This window comes from Harmonia axyridis, chromosome 3, assembly GCF_914767665.1.
Source record: "Harmonia axyridis chromosome 3, icHarAxyr1.1, whole genome shotgun sequence".
Classification (NCBI taxonomy): Eukaryota; Metazoa; Arthropoda; class Insecta; order Coleoptera; family Coccinellidae; genus Harmonia; species Harmonia axyridis.
In genome coordinates, this window is record NC_059503.1 from 54863489 (window position 1) to 54881338 (window position 17850).

The window sequence follows — 17850 nt, forward strand, 5'->3', positions numbered from 1 at the left end:
ACGATCGCTTTTATTTCAGCTCTAGTCTCTCTAGAAAGAACCATTTTTCTGTTGTTCTCAAAAGTTTTTTCACTGATTTTTTAAACTTGAATTAAAACTTATCGGAGCGGTGAGATGTATACGTCTATTCGCAATGACACATATGCTTTCAGTGAGCATCGAATTTGGGACACCTTTACATATTATCAATTCTTTCATGAAAAAAGAAAAGTAACCAAATTTTTGTTTCATTCGCAAATTAAAAATATTTTATTTTCTACAATGAAGATTATGGTTCGAGGAAATCATGTGAAAACCCCATCAGTGATTTGTAAGAAAAAGTATATCTGATGTCGTTTTGACCTTTTTTTTTCCTCGTGGGTGTGTTCCCTCTTGATTCAAAATTTATTGTTGATTGCGTCATCAAAATCATAGAAATTTTATTTCGATATCGAAAAAAAAACAAGAAAAGAAAGTTGAGACGTGAAGAACGCCAATTGTTCTCTGAAGGCCAAAGAACTGTATATGAGTATACAGGGTTAGAACTTTTTAGAGGGACACTACAGGGATATCGAAAACCGTTAGAGATATTTTGAATTACAAAAAAATGCGTTATTTAGGGATGAGTCTGTTGGTTTGAACAGATCCAAAATATGTCATATGGTTCCCGAGAAATCTCGAAAAAACTGAAAAACGAGATTTTCTTTTTTTCTGCATTTGTTTTTTTTGTTTTATTTGTTTCTGGAGATGACTTCACGAAATTCGGTTTGTAGTCATTATCCAATATAGAGATTCTAATCGTGTTGTCAAATTTCTTTCAATTACAACCGGGAAGTTGTGCCCTTTCAAAGCGGATCAATAATGTGCAATATCGATCTCATTTACGATGAACGAACAATGACTGATGCCATCTACGTCATTGAACGAATCATTGGTCCTCTGTGCAACGAATTTGGGGATAATTTCATTTATCAGAATGATAACGCCCCACCATACCACACACAATGGGTTCACAACATCTTTCAAGAGAACAATATTCAGAGAATGAACTGGCCAACAAACTCATCAGACATGAATCCAATTGAGCATGTATGAGATTACTTAGGAAGACCAATATCCAATCGTCAAAACCCACCTTTTCAGTAATAATGGAACGATATACCTGAAAATTTCATTAATGACTTGATTCGTGGGATGCCTAGGCGTATTCGGCAGTTGTTTGAAAGAAGAGATGGTTAAATGGACTATTGAATTTGAATTCAGTTGTGGAATAACTAAAATTAATCAAAAACAAATAATCGATAAATTTAGATTTATTCTCATTTTCCTATTTTGTCTCATCCTGCATAAAGCAAAAAGTAACAAACAAAGGTTTTGTATCAAATATATTGCATTTGAAACAGAGGAAAATATTCATCTATTTCCAGAACATAGATTGTTTTATTCCTTGAACCTAAGGGGGCCAAGACTTTTGACGATGTGTGTATATTCATAGTTGCAATTGGCGCTTCGAAAAGCTGACTTCACATCAGAGATTTCATGATTTAGTATTCATAATGCCATTTGAAGCCACGCATACATTTCATTCAATGAAATATTGTCGACCTGTTCAGGTTACTAATCAATAAATTATCATGAAATGTTTCACTTTTTTCCATGATTGCTTGAAGAGGGGACGTGATTCGATTGTTCTGCAGTGAAGTGGCCGTGTCACGGTCAACTTAATTTTATTCAAATTAATAGGGGGAAATGGCACGCAAGATTTCCGAGATATCTCTCATTTTAATAATGAGTTATTATGTGATTGTGTTATCACGGGACTGACTAATATTTCTGCATAATCAACGTCATTCCTGGAAAATTGTCGTAAGTATTATCATGAGGGCATCTAATTTTTTCAAAAATATCGAAAACACGTTGCTGCGTAATAATTTAACAAGAAGGATTTTTGCACCTGCACGAATTTTTTTTTATTGAAAAAAAGCCTACTTTGCATTGTGTTTTTTAGATTATTATTCCCAGGAAAAATTAAATGCCCGAATGGTATTTCACAAGACTATTTCTCAAGATACCATAGTTACTTGTTTTCATTAAGCAGCCTGCAACGATTTTGCACGCTTCATTCCATGTTACGCTACTGGAATTTTTGAAGACTCGGTAATTTGTCAATTAATCGTATCATATCGTGTACTATCGGTCGGAACGCAGATGCGCGGTTCTAGAGAGAATCTTCTGAAAGATTTTCAATGATTATTGAGACTTCAGCAAGAATAAGTACCTAAGATTTAGATTTCAGTCATTATTAATTTAATTTGAGACTCGGAATCTTATTTATCGGCGAGAATTGTGTCGGGATTCTCGCACCTCCCGTGGGATTAGAACGAAGAAAACCCCCCGTGGGATTGGAACAAAGAAAACCTTTCTTGGGATTGAAAGATATCAAGAACTACTTCCTTGAGATACAGAATTTGGGATACTACGTATGTTAGACCACTTTAGCCCCTGAATCTGAAAGAATTCCTGCGAAATATCTGGCATTATCACATCAACTTCGTTGAATGAGGACTGGAGTACTATAGCTTCCTGATAAGAATTGGTGTTCAGAAGGCTGAAGATAAATTACAGAAGAGGTTCCATCCTAGTAGCAGAGTAACTCATTTAAAATCGTTTTAAGTTAAGTTTCTATTTCATTATTTGTTTAGAGTGAAAAGGATCGATCATTGTATATTTTGATTTTATTAAATTTGTGAAAACCTGGGTAGGAGTTTTGTTGCCAAATAAGCCAAACCGCCCCTAGAAATTAGTCTTTAGAGTCTCATGGGCAATTGTAACGTTACAAGCCGAAAGCAACTTGCCCTCAGAATTATTGAAAAGTGGTGCGAGGAAGAGGGGCTTACTGTCAATCCCTCGAAAACAACAATAATTCCGTTCACTAGAAGAAGGAATCTCGACCTCAGAGCTCCGGTCCCAAATGGCCAGACTCTGCACGGTGGACAAAAACCGAGGAGGCCACCACACGCAGCCGGTTGCAGAAACTGCAAAGGCTGGCATGCAGTGGTGTCACAGGAGCTATGCGCACAGCTACCACAGCAGCGCTGGAGGTCAAACTTGACTTGCGTCCCTTACATTTACATGTGAGGAAATGTAGCCTGCTGGAAACAATAAGAATTGCCCTCAATGGAAAGATCCTACCTGGAAACTGGGTTGGACATATGAGGATACTGAATCAACTAGATTCAAACCTCTTGGCAAAACCATCGGATGTTACGCCAACCATTTTCGACTTTGAAACGCCCTTTAGTGCAATAAGTTTCGTAAATCGTTTGGATGAAGAAGTCATCCATATGCTTCACCGATGGATCAAAATCAGAGAGAGGTACTGGCATTGGGATAAATGGACCTGAACTGAGGACTTCTAAAGCCCTGGGAAGTGAGCCCTCGATTTTACAGACCGAGATACTGGCTGTTTATGTAAGCGCTTAGGAATGTCTTAAAATGAACCTCAAGGGGGCGCATGTCTACATCACCAGGAAAAGCCAAACCACGCTGAGATCCCTGGAATCGTACTGCCAGGGGTCTCTGTTGACTTGGGAGTGGCGTAACACCATAAAGCAACTGGCCAGAGGCAATAAAGTGACACTACTATGGGTACCAGGGCACTGTGGGGTTGAAGGAAATGAAAAAGCTGATGAACTTGGAAAAAGTGCATCAAGGTTAACAGTGGCTGGATCTGAGCCTTTCTGTGGGCTAGGAAAAGACCAATATAAAGCTGCGGTCCAGCAATGGGAGTTGAATAACAGGATAATCCACTGGACTATTACTCCTGGACTTGCTCAGACAAAGAAATTCGTGACGATTTCACTCAACTACGCCAGAAAGTTCTTGAAGATGTCACGCGCCGAGCTTCGGGTGATGGTGTGACTGCTGACGTGGCACTGTCGTTACAAACATCATTTGTACCGTATGGGAAAGTCAGCAGATGAGATTTGCAGGCTCTGTGGATCAGAAGCAGAAACAGCCGAACACATGGTATGGAAGTGTCCAGAGCTGGCTGGCTTAAGAACCATTCATATGGTTTAGCCGGTCCTGGACTCGGTCCTGAATACCCGAGAGGTAACGGCCAAGGCTCCTAAGGACGTTGTCAGACGTCATTGTTGACCTTCTTGGGTTTCCATGAATGACTAGGGTAGAGAACAAAAGATCTACATGGTCGCAGTTCCCGGAAGGCTTACCGAGCCACAAAGACCCCAGTTCGAATAATAATAATAATAATACTTGTTTTTGAAGGTATCGTAATTTTTGGCGACAACAGCTGTCAAGTTTTGTCGCGGGTAAATTTGAAGAAACTGCTCACAGGTGCTGTCATACAGTTTTTTTATCTAGCAACCTTTATTGTTATTCAAAATTACGCGTTTGTGATTGGTGACAACTGAGACGAAGGAAATAATCACTGATAAATGCAATAAAATGTTATTTAAATTCTTCAGTTGATGACGTTGGAAATATGTTAAGTATGTATAAAGTAAACATTTCTAGAGAAAATAAAAATAATTGCAACAATGTTCGCTCACCGAGAATATCATCTATAACTCTAAAACTGATGGTTTTTGACATTTGAAGGGAAATAGGAATGTTAATTCATTCAAAACTTAATATTTTACGAATGTCGATTATTTTGAAGTCAAATAAACATTATTATCATTCTACCACTCAATCTCATAAATATTCATCAAAATATTGTGCAGAAGATTCTGACTTGGCGTATGCCTAAATGCTTTTCTGCAATTTCCATATTCAGTACGTGAGCCCAATAACTGGCGCCCGCACCATTTTGCATATGCCGAGTAAAACATTATTCTACTCGTATAACAAGAAATATTTTCAATCTATAAGCCTGCAAATATACCTAGTCAGCTGATGCACTTTGTTGGTAGAACTAACAAGCATGTACATTCACCTAACCGGTAGATCTACCTAGCTGTCAGACTAGGTCTACTCTGACCACAAATCTACCTTCCCGATAGATTTATATACCTCGTCGGCAGCCCTAACCTGGACACATATATAGCGTGTTCCTGAATTTGAGGAACAAGCGAAAATGACAGATTACTCGGATCATTTTCAGACAAAAAAGTCTTATATATATATGAGCCCGAAAATGCTTTCGAAGTGTGATTTTATCACACTGGATTGAGAAAAGACCGAAAATGGAATGATACTCTGCATCTACTTACCTACACATTAAGGCTAATGTAAAATTTTGTAATATTTGTGATTTTACTCACAGAAAACCATTTTACTTGGTTTTCTCCATTTTTTGAATATTCATTAGTCCCTCATATGTATGTTTATGTATATGTAAACTTTGACGATGAATATATATATTATTATATCAAGTTTTTTTTATAGCACCTTTCCTTCACAAGATATTCAACTCAAATTTTGCATGGATATTACAATTTATATTTGTAATCATATGATATGCTAATTTTGAATGCAAATCTACAGGGTGATACTTTTTCTGGAACAGTGCCCAGTTCGTCCTTCTGGAAAGATTTTTCGTACCTTCTACCAATTTCGAGCAAAATATTTCAAACAATTCTCTAGTAATCACTAGGAAAATCCAAATTATTATAAAGATCCAATAGGTAAGCTTTGTTGAATGAATTAATTATAAGTTTTGGTACTTATTTACCCTGTCTGTAGCAAAGATTGATAAGGATTCGATTAAATGTTATGATTATCACAAAAAGGAGGGACTACAAACAACACCAAATATTTCGAAAATAAAGCGTTTGCTTAAAGGATGTTTTTTCTCAAAATGAGTGTTTTCACAAATTCTGATTCGTTGTTGAGTTATTGAGGTTGGACACTTTTAAATGAGACACCCTGTATTTCGTAAGTAGAAAGATTTATGGTTATATTAAATTAATTATAAGTGTTGGTACTTATTTACCCTATCTGATAAGGATTTGATTAAATGTTATGATTATCACCAAAAAGTAGGACTACAAAAAACACCAAATATTTCGAATACAAAGCGTCTGCTCATAGGATTTTTTTTCTCAAAATCAACCAGGGAATATCTCATATACCTTTGTACCTCCAATTTAGAAACACCCCGTATATTTTGCTAGCAGATCTACTTGTACACAGTTCTTGCCCAATGATATACCTCGCCCATAAATCTCCTTGTCTAAAAATCTACCTTAACCTAAAATCCATCATGCCAAGTGATCTATCATCTATCTAAGTTTAGCTATCTTGTCCAGAGATCAGTAAGAAGTACATATTTGTATTTCTACATTATAATTATTGGCGTTTTTGCTCTTCTATTTGTATTTTCTGAATGGTAATACAATAACCGACGCATTCGCCATTTTGTTTATACCGAGTTCAGTATTGCTCCTTAGGAAGTATTATTTTCAATATATTGTTATTGTTATTATTGCAAGTGAGCCTCCAGATCTCACTTTCCCTGAGGATTCACTTCATTTATATCACTTCAATATCTACTTGTTAACAACAATGCATAAGAGTTATAACGGTCCCAAAAATTAGACATATTTTTTTTTATTATTGTCTCAGTTTAGGATCTCGGTGACCCATGCATCCAAGAATTAAGAGGTACGAATGATTTCTTTCCGATTGCATTTATGTTTTTTCTTGTTCGATTAATCATCATCAATGATTTTTTTTTTATATTTCATGCATTTGTTGTAGTCTCCGCCTGTTGGATGTATTTTTTTAATTAATAATGAAATAAATGAATGAATTAATGAAAGAATGGATGGATAAATGAAACCTGCTGCAATTCCATTCGTAACCGAATCGATAGAGTCATTATACGTATCGAAATAATTAATGTAATTGTATTGGAATTTGTAGATATTAATATGGCACCAGCTTCGCGTCATCAATTGAAACTATAATTGAACATGAAGTTCACTCACCTGCGCCACCTTCTCTCCCATTTTTGGCGTGTGAATCCCACTCTGAAAGTATTTGGCTGAACCATTGTCCTGCAAAGAGAACTAAAACCAGTTCGTGTGAAAAAATTATTCGTGTATATACAAAATGTTGTGATTCTTAATTATTTCATGCATGTCAAATGAATATAAGCATGCTATATTACTAAGATGCTACATAAAATTTTTGAATTCTATAAAAGCTCGAAAACTATCCACTGCTATTGATGCAATACACCTTTTAAGGTTTGTTCAGCAAATTTCATGTAACAACTTATGAAGAGGTTGTACAGAATATTCAAATACGAATTTAAATTCTACATTATCTACATCACAAAACACCTCCCAAGCAATAAAACGGTAAATATTGCAAATTCTTCCACTTTGTTATCAAGAAAAATATAAGTAATTATATTCATATCTGGTTTGATCGAGATGTAAGTGAGATTGATATGTTTTGTTGATTTCGTTTTATATTTGTGCTTTTTCGCAAGGTATAGCACATTTCGAGCAGATGAAACTATACCGGGTGGCCCATATTGAAACAGTCCAGTGAAATAATATCGTATGAGCGTTTACGAAAAACGCCAAGAAATGTTAACTTTTATTTGGAGTAGGACATCTTGCGATTAGAAATTTCTGTTTATACAACCAATCCCTTGAGCGAGTTGGTTTACCCTTTCAAGAATTTTAAATGGCAGTAGGAATCTAGTGATACATAAAATTGCTCTAAGTAAATATTATTATCCACTCAATCTTAATATACACACCTATGGATATGGCTACAACACTGAACATCGAAGCAACAGATATAATATTAGTGTTTTTAAAGTGCATTTATTGAAGCAATGATATGACGTCACACCTAGTGAGATTTTGGTAATATACAGGGTGTCTCATTCAAAAGTGTCCACCTTCAATAACTCAACAATGAATCAGAATTTGTGAAAACACTCAGAAGGGTCGATTTTTAATGACAGGGGGAAATGCTGGGATACAAAGCTTCTTTCTACTAGCAATCCCATCAGAAATTTGAGAAGGGAAAGTGGGTAGTTTCGTAGCACAAATGTATGCACAAATTTGAATGAACCTGCAGTTTGTGTTATATGAAGTGAATATTCACAAAGTTACAGGGTGTTTTTTATGGAATTATAGTACCGATAAAACTAAATGAAACAGAGATGTTCTAATTGATCGTTTAATTTCTACTGGTGGATGCCTAACGTAAACAGGGTCAGATCGATGCAAAACGTAAACTCGAGCTGACCAATGCAAAACCGCTGCATGCAATTCAATAGCGAGCACTTTGAGCATTTGCGGTAAATTTTTACTAAAACTGTTTGTTGAAAATTTTTCTTTCAACAGATTTTTATACGATCAAATCGAACATCTCTGTTTCATTTAGTTTTATCGGTACCATAATTCCAGAAAAATATGAATATTCACTTTATTAGAACACAAACTGCGGGTTCATACAAATTTGAATCCATGCATACATTTGTGCTAAAAAATACCCATTTTTTCTATTCAAATTCATGATGGGGTTGCAACCCTCTCCAGGGAGTTGCTAGTAGAAACAAGCTTTGTATCCCAGATCATCAAAAATCGACCTGTCTGAGTGTTTTCACAAATTCAGATTCGTTGTTGAGTTATTGAGGGTGGACACTTTTAAATAAGACACTCTGTATATGGTAAATAGTAATATTTATGGTAATATTACAAAAAAATCGACTGTCTGGCAACGATTCTAGGAAAACATCAAGTACAAAAGTAAATGAACCATATGCATTAGTCCATTAATTAGGTAAAGGCTTAAATACTTTACAGAAATAAAATATTAACAAATCAAGTCATGCTTACAATCAATCTATACTGATGTTTATTCCGAAAATAATAATAATAGTTGAAAATACTAATTTCATATCATTATATATCCTTAATATCCAAAATTATCTTCAATAGATAAATAATTGTTGATTATTAAAACTAACTATTCGATAACATGGGCATTCCACAGTAATTTGTTTTCATTGATGAGATAGATTGAACAATTTTGAGTCCAGATTTCTATCATACTTCGAGAGTGCATCAGCTTCGATTCCGATTTTTTTTTTTTTGTAATTTATATCAAGTCTACCAGATGTTATTCATATCGACTGGCAAGGACATTTAACTTCACAAGATGCACTTTTTTTGTCAAGTTTGTAATAATTTCACCATATGGGAATAAGTGTCTAATAGAAACGTATATTTTCTTCTTAATTACTCTATTGAAGTTTCTGATCATTCTTCCAAATGAACATTTTCATAATTATTCCGAAGCATACTATTTGTTTGGAATCCACATAAATGTATCAATGGAAACCTTATTATATCGTCTTTCCCTTCTAAAAATCTTATACCAATTATGTAGCTATTTTTCTTTTTGATAGAATGAACACTTTGCCATTTAATATGTTGGTGTCATAGACAGGAATCAAAACATTTTTTTTATAATATTTTCATGCCTTCAGGGGTGAAAATCGATAAGTACAACATAAAACTTGTCACTATTAGGTGCTAAGTGAGACATCAAAGCTGAAGGTGCTTATGCAAAAAGTTTGAGATTTATATAAATTGGAAATGGAGCTTACATTAGAAGTGCAAATACAAAAGTACATTTCCTTCTTATAACATGATGAAATGATGATGAATTATTTTTGAATTCATTAATAAATACTGATTTATTATAAAAAGAACCAATTCCACGTGGTTTCAATTGGAGTAAAATATTATATTTGGTCAAAAAAGTCCAGAAAATAGGTCAATGAAACAACAAACATTATTCATCCAAATTTATTGTATCCCAATCAAAGTAGGCAGACACCGATTTGATTGAATAGATAAACCGTGAGATTCACATCAGTGCTTCGTCACACAAAATACCATTTGCTATTTGATAATACACACTATTTGATTATACACACCGGCAAAATTAGCGGAACGGACAAATTCTCAACGAAGTTCATTTCTCTTGGATCCTGTGACTAATTTTCGCAATTATTTTCTTCTTTGGGAAAATAACTGTTCGGAAACCGTTCTAAGTTAATTTTTCTCTGTTATATAGCGAAAGAAGAGTTATATTTTATTCAAAATACTCTGAGGTATGAATTATTGACAGTCGAATGTTTACGAACGTTACCTCATTTTTTTATAAAGATTCTCTATTTTCATTAATTGCGAAATCTCAATTTTTAGAGACTACACAGCACTTTATATTGTACCGTAGTTGGACCAGAAATTGATGTTGATGTTTTTCAGCAAAAATCTCAAAGTTAATGTCCATTGATACACTGAACCAAAAGTGTACATAAAGAGTTGATTATATTGATGAATTTAGTTATTATTCATATTTTCTATAAAAGCAATGACATGTTCATTATTGCAATGTTCAAATCATTATCTGATCGTTTTAAATTTGTATTACTGATCATTGAAATTGTGAGAGTTGTTAATGTAATACTTTATACATTTAATCTATCTATCTTCTTCCCGAACGGCTATATACATATACTCATTTAATAAACGTAAGTTCTTCTTTCTAACGAATAATCCATCGAAACAACGAACGCTTAACACCAATTCCATAATAGTGCATATCAATGCACAGGGATTCATAATATAAAATAATAGGGGTATACATTAACGAATGACATTTCATTATATTGATGAAAAAATACATTGTATTCATGAACTCATATTAATTCTCTAATAGAATTAACAATTTTTTTTCAATGTATTGAAACAATTTAATATACTCTTTTTCTTCTCGAAATGAAGATATCATGATTACTAAAATAGGAAATGTTCAGAAAAGATCTGAGTGTTCGTAAACTTTCTCGAATGTCAACAATTCCCACCACAAGGTGTTCTGCATAAAATCTTACATTTCATTTTTCCGTCACCCATGTATCAAAAAAAAAAAAAAAGATAAGTGAGGATGGCATCTGCACAGTTATGTTTCTGAAGAATCAAGCAAAGAAATTTTTCATCTTGATATAATTTACAGTTTCAATCCGAATAATTGTTTATATTTTTCAAGATCTTTGATCAAAGGTGGTGGTGAAGGTGCTGCAACATGTGTGATCATACAAAAGTTGCAAGGGGATGGGAGAGATTAGTAGTTTTACCATAGATAACACACCAAGACCACACACATAAATGCTTATAAAATGGAAGAACCTGATAACGTACTTGATGACGAACCTTTTGCCTGGACGAGTCTGTGTTTGGATTGCTCAGACTCGGACTTTTCCTGTCGTGACTCTGTTGTGCAGTTTTGTATTTCTGTAGGTCGGATTCTGAAGAAACGTTGGGAAATTGCTTGCTCAGTTGCGGCTTATTAGCTGGAAAATGAGTTGAATCAGTAAAATAATAGTTTATAAAAATATGGAATTTGCAGTTTTTGAATTGTTTTGGTCTTTAATTGATAGATATCCATTGTACACTAACTAATTGATAATTAACACATTTTTATGGATTTGTTGTTTGTTTGAAGAAGTTGCAATGTAACGAAACAAGTTATGTTTCATTGCATAAAAAAGATTTTGAATTGGACGCATTCAAAATTTTGAGAACAACTTGGTATGATAATTTTCTCATGAAAAGAACGTCTTTTTTTGAAATTTGAAATAAGGGACGATGGAACAATACTTCATTGATTGAGAAATTTTATTCCCTGTTTAAAAATAGGTCCAGGAACAAAAACTGTTTTGCCAATTAAACAGATGAATTCTGCATTTGACGAACATATGCTTTGAACGACGGACTGATCATCTCCTTCTCGGCGACAGAAATTTTTCCAATCATCAACTATTACCACCCAATGAATGTAGAAGCCAGCAAAATATTAGGTGTACAACTTTGCTTCCGCTGTTTTGCAACAGATGGCTGTAGCGGTGAGTGGTTGTCGAAATGAATAAATCGTGGATGTCATACAATAAGCTAAGGTATTTGTGAACATAACACCATCGAAATATTAGTCGATCATAAAGTTATTCTCAATTAAAAATGTCAGCTTACGAGCCAAATTTTCATCATTTGCGTGAGGTTTTAATTTTCTGCTTTAATATGAAGAATTCTGCAGCTGAGGCTCATAGAATGGTCTTAAATACCTATGGTGAGGCCGCTATTAGTGAAAGAAAGTGCTGAGGCCTGAGAGTGGTTTCAACGATTCAAAAACAGTAAAACCAGCATGGCGGTAAAAGAGAGAACGTTTTCGAATGTGCAGAATTGAGGGCATTACTTGAACAAGACTAGTGTCAAACGCTACAAAAATTGGCAGGATCATTGGGAGTAACGGAACAAGCCATTTCAGAACGCCTGAAAGTCATGCAAATAATTCAGAAACAAGGAAATTGGGTTCCGTACGAGTTGAAGCAGAGAGATGCTTGCAAGGCAAAGACGGTAGGAATTTCTGCATCGTATTGTGATTAGAAACGAACAATGGATTCATTATGATAATCCCAAGCGAAAAAAATCATGAGGATATCCCGGCAATGCTTCTACGTCGACGGCTAAACCAAATATTCACGGTTCCAAGGTCATGCTCATTATATGGTAGAACCAGTTCGGCGTAAGGTATTATGAGTTGTCAAAACCGACTGAAACAATCACATGCGATCGTTATCGAACGCAATTAATGCGTTTGAGCCGAGCATTGAAAGACAAAAGGCCGCAATACAACGAGATACATGGTAAAGTGATTTAACAGCTTGACAATGCTCGATCCCATTTTCCAAAAGTGGTCAAGACATACTTGGAAACGTTGGAATGGGAAGTCCTACACAAACCACCGTATTCTTCAGACGTTGCTTCCTCGGACTATCACTTGTTTCGATCAATGATACAATGATGATATCCGGTCTTATGAAGAAGTAGAAACATTGGATCGATCCGTGGATCGCTTCAAAAGATGACCAGTTTTTTCAACGCGGAATTCTTACGCTGCTCGAAAGATAGAAGAAAGTAGTGGCCAGTGATGGAGAATACTTTGAATCATAAATGTCTAACCAGTTTTTTACAATAAAGCCTCCAATTTCGGAAAAAAAAAACGGTGAAAGCAAAGTTGTACGCCTATGTATGTAAGTGTTCCAACAGCATCAATACGAGAGAAGAGACAACAATCATCCATATAACAGAGAATGTATATACAGGGTGTTTCCTAAACATGCGGCAAAAATTCAGGGGGTTGTTCCTTGGACTATTCTAAGAATATTTTGTCCTTTGATGATTTTTGAAAAACCTATTTGTTTCGAAGATATAGGGGAAACAAAATTTCAGATAATAACATTTTATTATGAAAAATTACATGAGAATTCAACTCAACCTACAAAAACTGTTGAAAATTACCACCTCTAGCCAGCATACAAGCATCCAATCTTCTCCTCATTGACTGCCGAACCCTTTCAAAAACACCAGGATCATTTCTTATTAAGTTACACCCAGCAATGATCCGATTTCGCAAGTCTTCCACATTTTCTACTGGAGTGGTATGAACTTATGATTTTAGATGGCCCCATAGGAAATAATCTAAGGGTTTTTAGTAATTGGAATGTTGTTAAACAAATTTAAAAATAAATTGTACCTACTTAGTAAACACAGTGCGGTACGCATTTTTATTTAAACTATTATTAATTTTAAAAATATGAAAAATGTTGTTCGCCCTGTATCTTCGAAACAAAGAGGTTTTTTAAAAATCATCCAAGGACAAAGCATGCTTAAAATAGCCCAAGGAACAACCCCCTGAATTTTTGCCGCATGTTTAGGAAACACCCTGTATACTGTTTCCGGATTACAACAATCAGAATTCAAATAAGAAAGTTTGGAATTCTAGCTCTTTTGAACATTTTGATACAGACACAAAGCCTACAGAGAACACCAGAACATTACCCCGTAATTATTAGTCGTCAATTTCTTCATAGAAACTTGTTCACAGCGAATCTAAATAGTAATGATGTTAATTGATCATGCTGTTAGTGTATTAATTTCTATTCCTTAGACAATATGAAAGAAAACTGTAGAAAAACCTAGATTTCTTCCTCTCGTTGTACGAGAAAGAGGATTTCTGTAAACGCTTGAAGCGAAAAGGTTTCAACATTGATTTTTCCAAAGTTTCCTACTCCAAGAGGAAAACATATACGTTTTTCCTTACTAATGGCTAGGTGGCGCTACTGGGAGTATTAGAAGGATTGCTACATGTAGGTATTGTGAGGACGTTGACTTTTACACTTACAAATGCTAACAGAGGGGTATCCAGTTCTAAAACACTGCCTTCTAGCTATGGCATCTAGACTCGTTGCATGCGACACTCTGTTTTGAGGTGGATTCCTAAAAAAAATACTAGTATATTAATAAATGTACAGCAGGCAACACAATTTTTTAATTGAAATATTTACTTCTATGAGGGAAATCTATCTATGTATCACTCATCTATCGCGGTAATTCTTGCTGTCGTATCAAGGAACAAATTCAATGAATAGAATGTTTTTAATTTTTTTTTTGCAATCGCAATTCGGTAAAGAAACAGATGAAAGAAAACATACTTCTGGAGGAAAAAGGAATTCGATCTAACTGAAAATTGATATTTTTCAGCAAATAAACAAGCATTGTAACTTGGAAAGAGTGTAGGAGTTCGTGAATTGAATTCTGAGATAACACAAAGAATTCAGTACAAAGGAAAAAATGCAGCTGTAGAACTGACTTGGAGTCAGAATCCTTGAGCGTTCGTTCATACACGCGCCTATTGGGCTCTCATGAGATATGATATATTATTTATTCTGAATTCTAATTTTTTAAGAACAAAACAAAATTTAGAAAGGCCATCTTTGCGGAACCCCTATGTGGATTTTGTGCCTTAGCAACTTTACCGGTGCTTTGCAGGCTTAAATCTATCCTGACAATAATTTGACAATATGAATAAATTAAAAATGATAATGAATGTAGGCTTGGTTAATCGATCGTCTTGAGGTATGATTCGATTACCTGGCCTTTCGTCTTTTTCTCCGTGACTTTATTGGGTTTGCAATAATTAAACTATATTCAATTATTTACATCTATTTACAAAGCTACACTTATACAGTACAAACTCAGTATTGAGAAGATCCTAATTACGTCTTAATTACAAGTTTCTCACAACGGTACTGAATTTCGTCTTTAACTCGTTTGTTGATTACTCGAAACGATTGGAACTTACCCTGTCTCGAATATCGACCTCCCTTCTTTCGGCTTGACCACACCCTTAGGAAAAGTACCATCCCCTAGTCCAATAAGAATTTTGCCGTACCGCCCACAAAGATCTTCGCGGATTCCTGGAAATCGAATATTCTCGAAGGACTAGTACCTGATACACAGATGTAACACATCTGGTACAACCGTCTTGTTCTCGAACTTTCCCAACCTCCCAGTAAATCTCTTCAAGATTTACAACTCCATGACATATCTTCGACACCTCGAAGAATTACACATCCTTTTTACATTATATGTACAATAACAATTCGTTCCCTGTAAATTAATTGAAAGTGTCATGCCCTCGACACTTGAAGAAACTAATAGGTCTCCAAGCATCCGGTTGACGATCTCAATTATTTACAGGGAACAATAACTGGATCCTACATGAATATCCAATAATTTCAAGTAGGTAGTTCATGATATACTGCAATTTCTTAGGCTTCCATAGGCTTTGCCGCTTTTTACTATGAACCTTACTGTTAGTAGCGTAATCTCGTTCATCTTTCGTGGTTTAAGGATTCTTCCTTCATTCATGGCACATGAAATAATATTTTCGTTATTTTATTATTTTTTTAAGTATGATAAAATCCTTCTCAAGAACCAGTGACATGAACAGTATTGTGAATTATTAAACAGAATCAAAGAATTGATGAAACATCGTTGGCTGAAACTTGTGAATTAATAGGAAACCTATGATCTTGATGGCTTGTTCAGTTTCACACATAATTTCGAATGAGATCAATGCTATATTCAGGATAACTAACCGAATCTTCATCAACATTTCATTGAATTCGTTTCGTAACCTGCAACGCTCGGTTATCTGAGCGATCAAGCTCTTAATTTCAATTTTGTGTGTGTAATAAACTGTATGGAACCAAATCAAAATGCGTGAATATATCTCAGTCCACGTTGGCCAAGCCGGAGTCCAGTTCGGTAATGCCAGTTGGGAATTGTACTGCCTGGAGCATGGCATCCAACCTGAAGGATGGCATCCAACCTGAAGGCTAAATGCCATTCGGATCTTCTTCAGCGATACAGGAGCTAGAAAACACGTACCCACACCGTGTTCATTGTTAACATCAACCCAACACCTAGAAAAGCTCATCACCGAAAAAGAAGAGGCAGCCAACAACTACGCCAAAGGATCACTCAAAGTGATCGTAGGATGTAGACCGGTCTGCAAGGTTTCCTCATCTTCCACTCCATCGAAGGAAGCTTTGGTTCTGGATTCACCTCCCTATTAAAGCAGTGACTTCCTGTTGACTACGGAAAGAAGTTGTAATTCGTTATTTATCCTGCACCCCAGGTCTCCAAAGCTGCCGTGGAGCCCTAAAATTCCATCCTGGCCACCCACACCACCCTGGAACAATCTGACTGCGCCTTCATGGCTGAGAATGAAGCCATCTACAATATCTGCAGACGTCTCACATACACTAACCTCAACAGGCTGATCGGACAGATCGTATCGCCCAATACTGTTTTTTGATCAGATTCGAAGTAGCCTTACCGAGTTCTAGACTAACTTGGTGCCGTATCCAAGTGGATACGGCACCAAGTTATATTAGGAATATCCCAGCCTAGAAGGCTTAACTTAAACGAACAGTTGTGAGTGGCTGATATCACTAACGATTGTTCAGAGCCACGATCACGATAAATACATGGCCTGCTAGCTGCATTTTGTACAGAGGGGACGTTGCGCCTAAAGACTTGAATGCAGCTATCGCGAGGCTCAAGGCCAAGCATACTATCCAGTTTGTAGACTGGGGTCCACAACAGGATTTTATCCGACCGTTAACGCCGATAACTCTCGGAGGGAAATATCTAGAAATTTATAAGGGTAGGTTCGGAACAGGAATGCCGTGGTTAAGTTCGTTAATAGGTGGCTAGAGGTTTCAGAAATATCACCGGTAGTAATGTTTCTTTCCTAATCATTCCAAAATAACATATTCGATCGAAAGTTCAATGCAAAATTTTGTGTTGTGTTGGGAGGAAAGCAATGTCGTGATAGAAGCAGTTCATTCATGTGCCACCCTTGGAAACCATAGAACTGTATATAGTTATATAAACAGGGCGCCTCGGCAGAAACGCGTCAAACGGAAACTATAAATTAAGGTGGACTCATATCAAGAGGTTTTAATGAGGGTCTCGGTTCAGGTTCAATAAATCTTGAACTAATCAACATAATGCTTTCAAATTTTGCGGTTGTTCCTCTATTTCCAACCACCTATAACATTTCTGGCATAGAAAATTCGGGACCGCAATAGTAAAATTTCCTTTTTACGTTGATCATGGATCCCATACGCTATGGAGAAAATAGCTCTGCTGATGGTGGGCACAATAGACCATTAGGTCGCAGTGAAACGTTACCTCTTTAATTGAATCTATCTATCTAGATCTCCCATGCGTGAACACTATCAAATTTCTTTATTTTTATGACCATAGATGCGCAATTCAATAACTAAATCCAAAACTTTCCTTGGAACCAACAAGCAAATAACAAGGTTAACTACTGAGTCAATTTCAATTTCAATAAGCCTCAACTCAGTACGTGGATCTTCGAGTACGGTTTTTTGATTTGGTTCATTGTGACATTCCTACGGAGTTATTTCAAATACCTCTTGTCGGTTCTACAATA

At 35.6% G+C, this 17850-nt stretch overlaps 1 protein-coding gene across 9 annotated transcripts in view; it reads right to left on the minus strand.

Annotated features, from left to right (window-relative positions):
- Positions 1–17850, minus strand: part of LOC123676913 (potassium voltage-gated channel subfamily H member 6-like) — a 281964-nt gene that overhangs the window by 99431 nt on the left and 164683 nt on the right. For 6 of the 9 annotated variants that reach the window (XM_045613233.1, XM_045613232.1, XM_045613229.1 and 3 more), the window contains 3 exons: positions 14221–14315; positions 11181–11332; positions 6933–7013 (listed from right to left, as the gene is read on the minus strand). In XM_045613233.1, the coding sequence (XP_045469189.1) occupies positions 6933–7013; positions 11181–11332; positions 14221–14315 (328 nt within the window). The remainder of the gene's footprint in view (positions 1–6932; positions 7014–11180; positions 11333–14220; positions 14316–17850) is intronic. The other 3 variants (XM_045613230.1, XM_045613226.1, XM_045613228.1) reach the window with 3 other exon arrangements.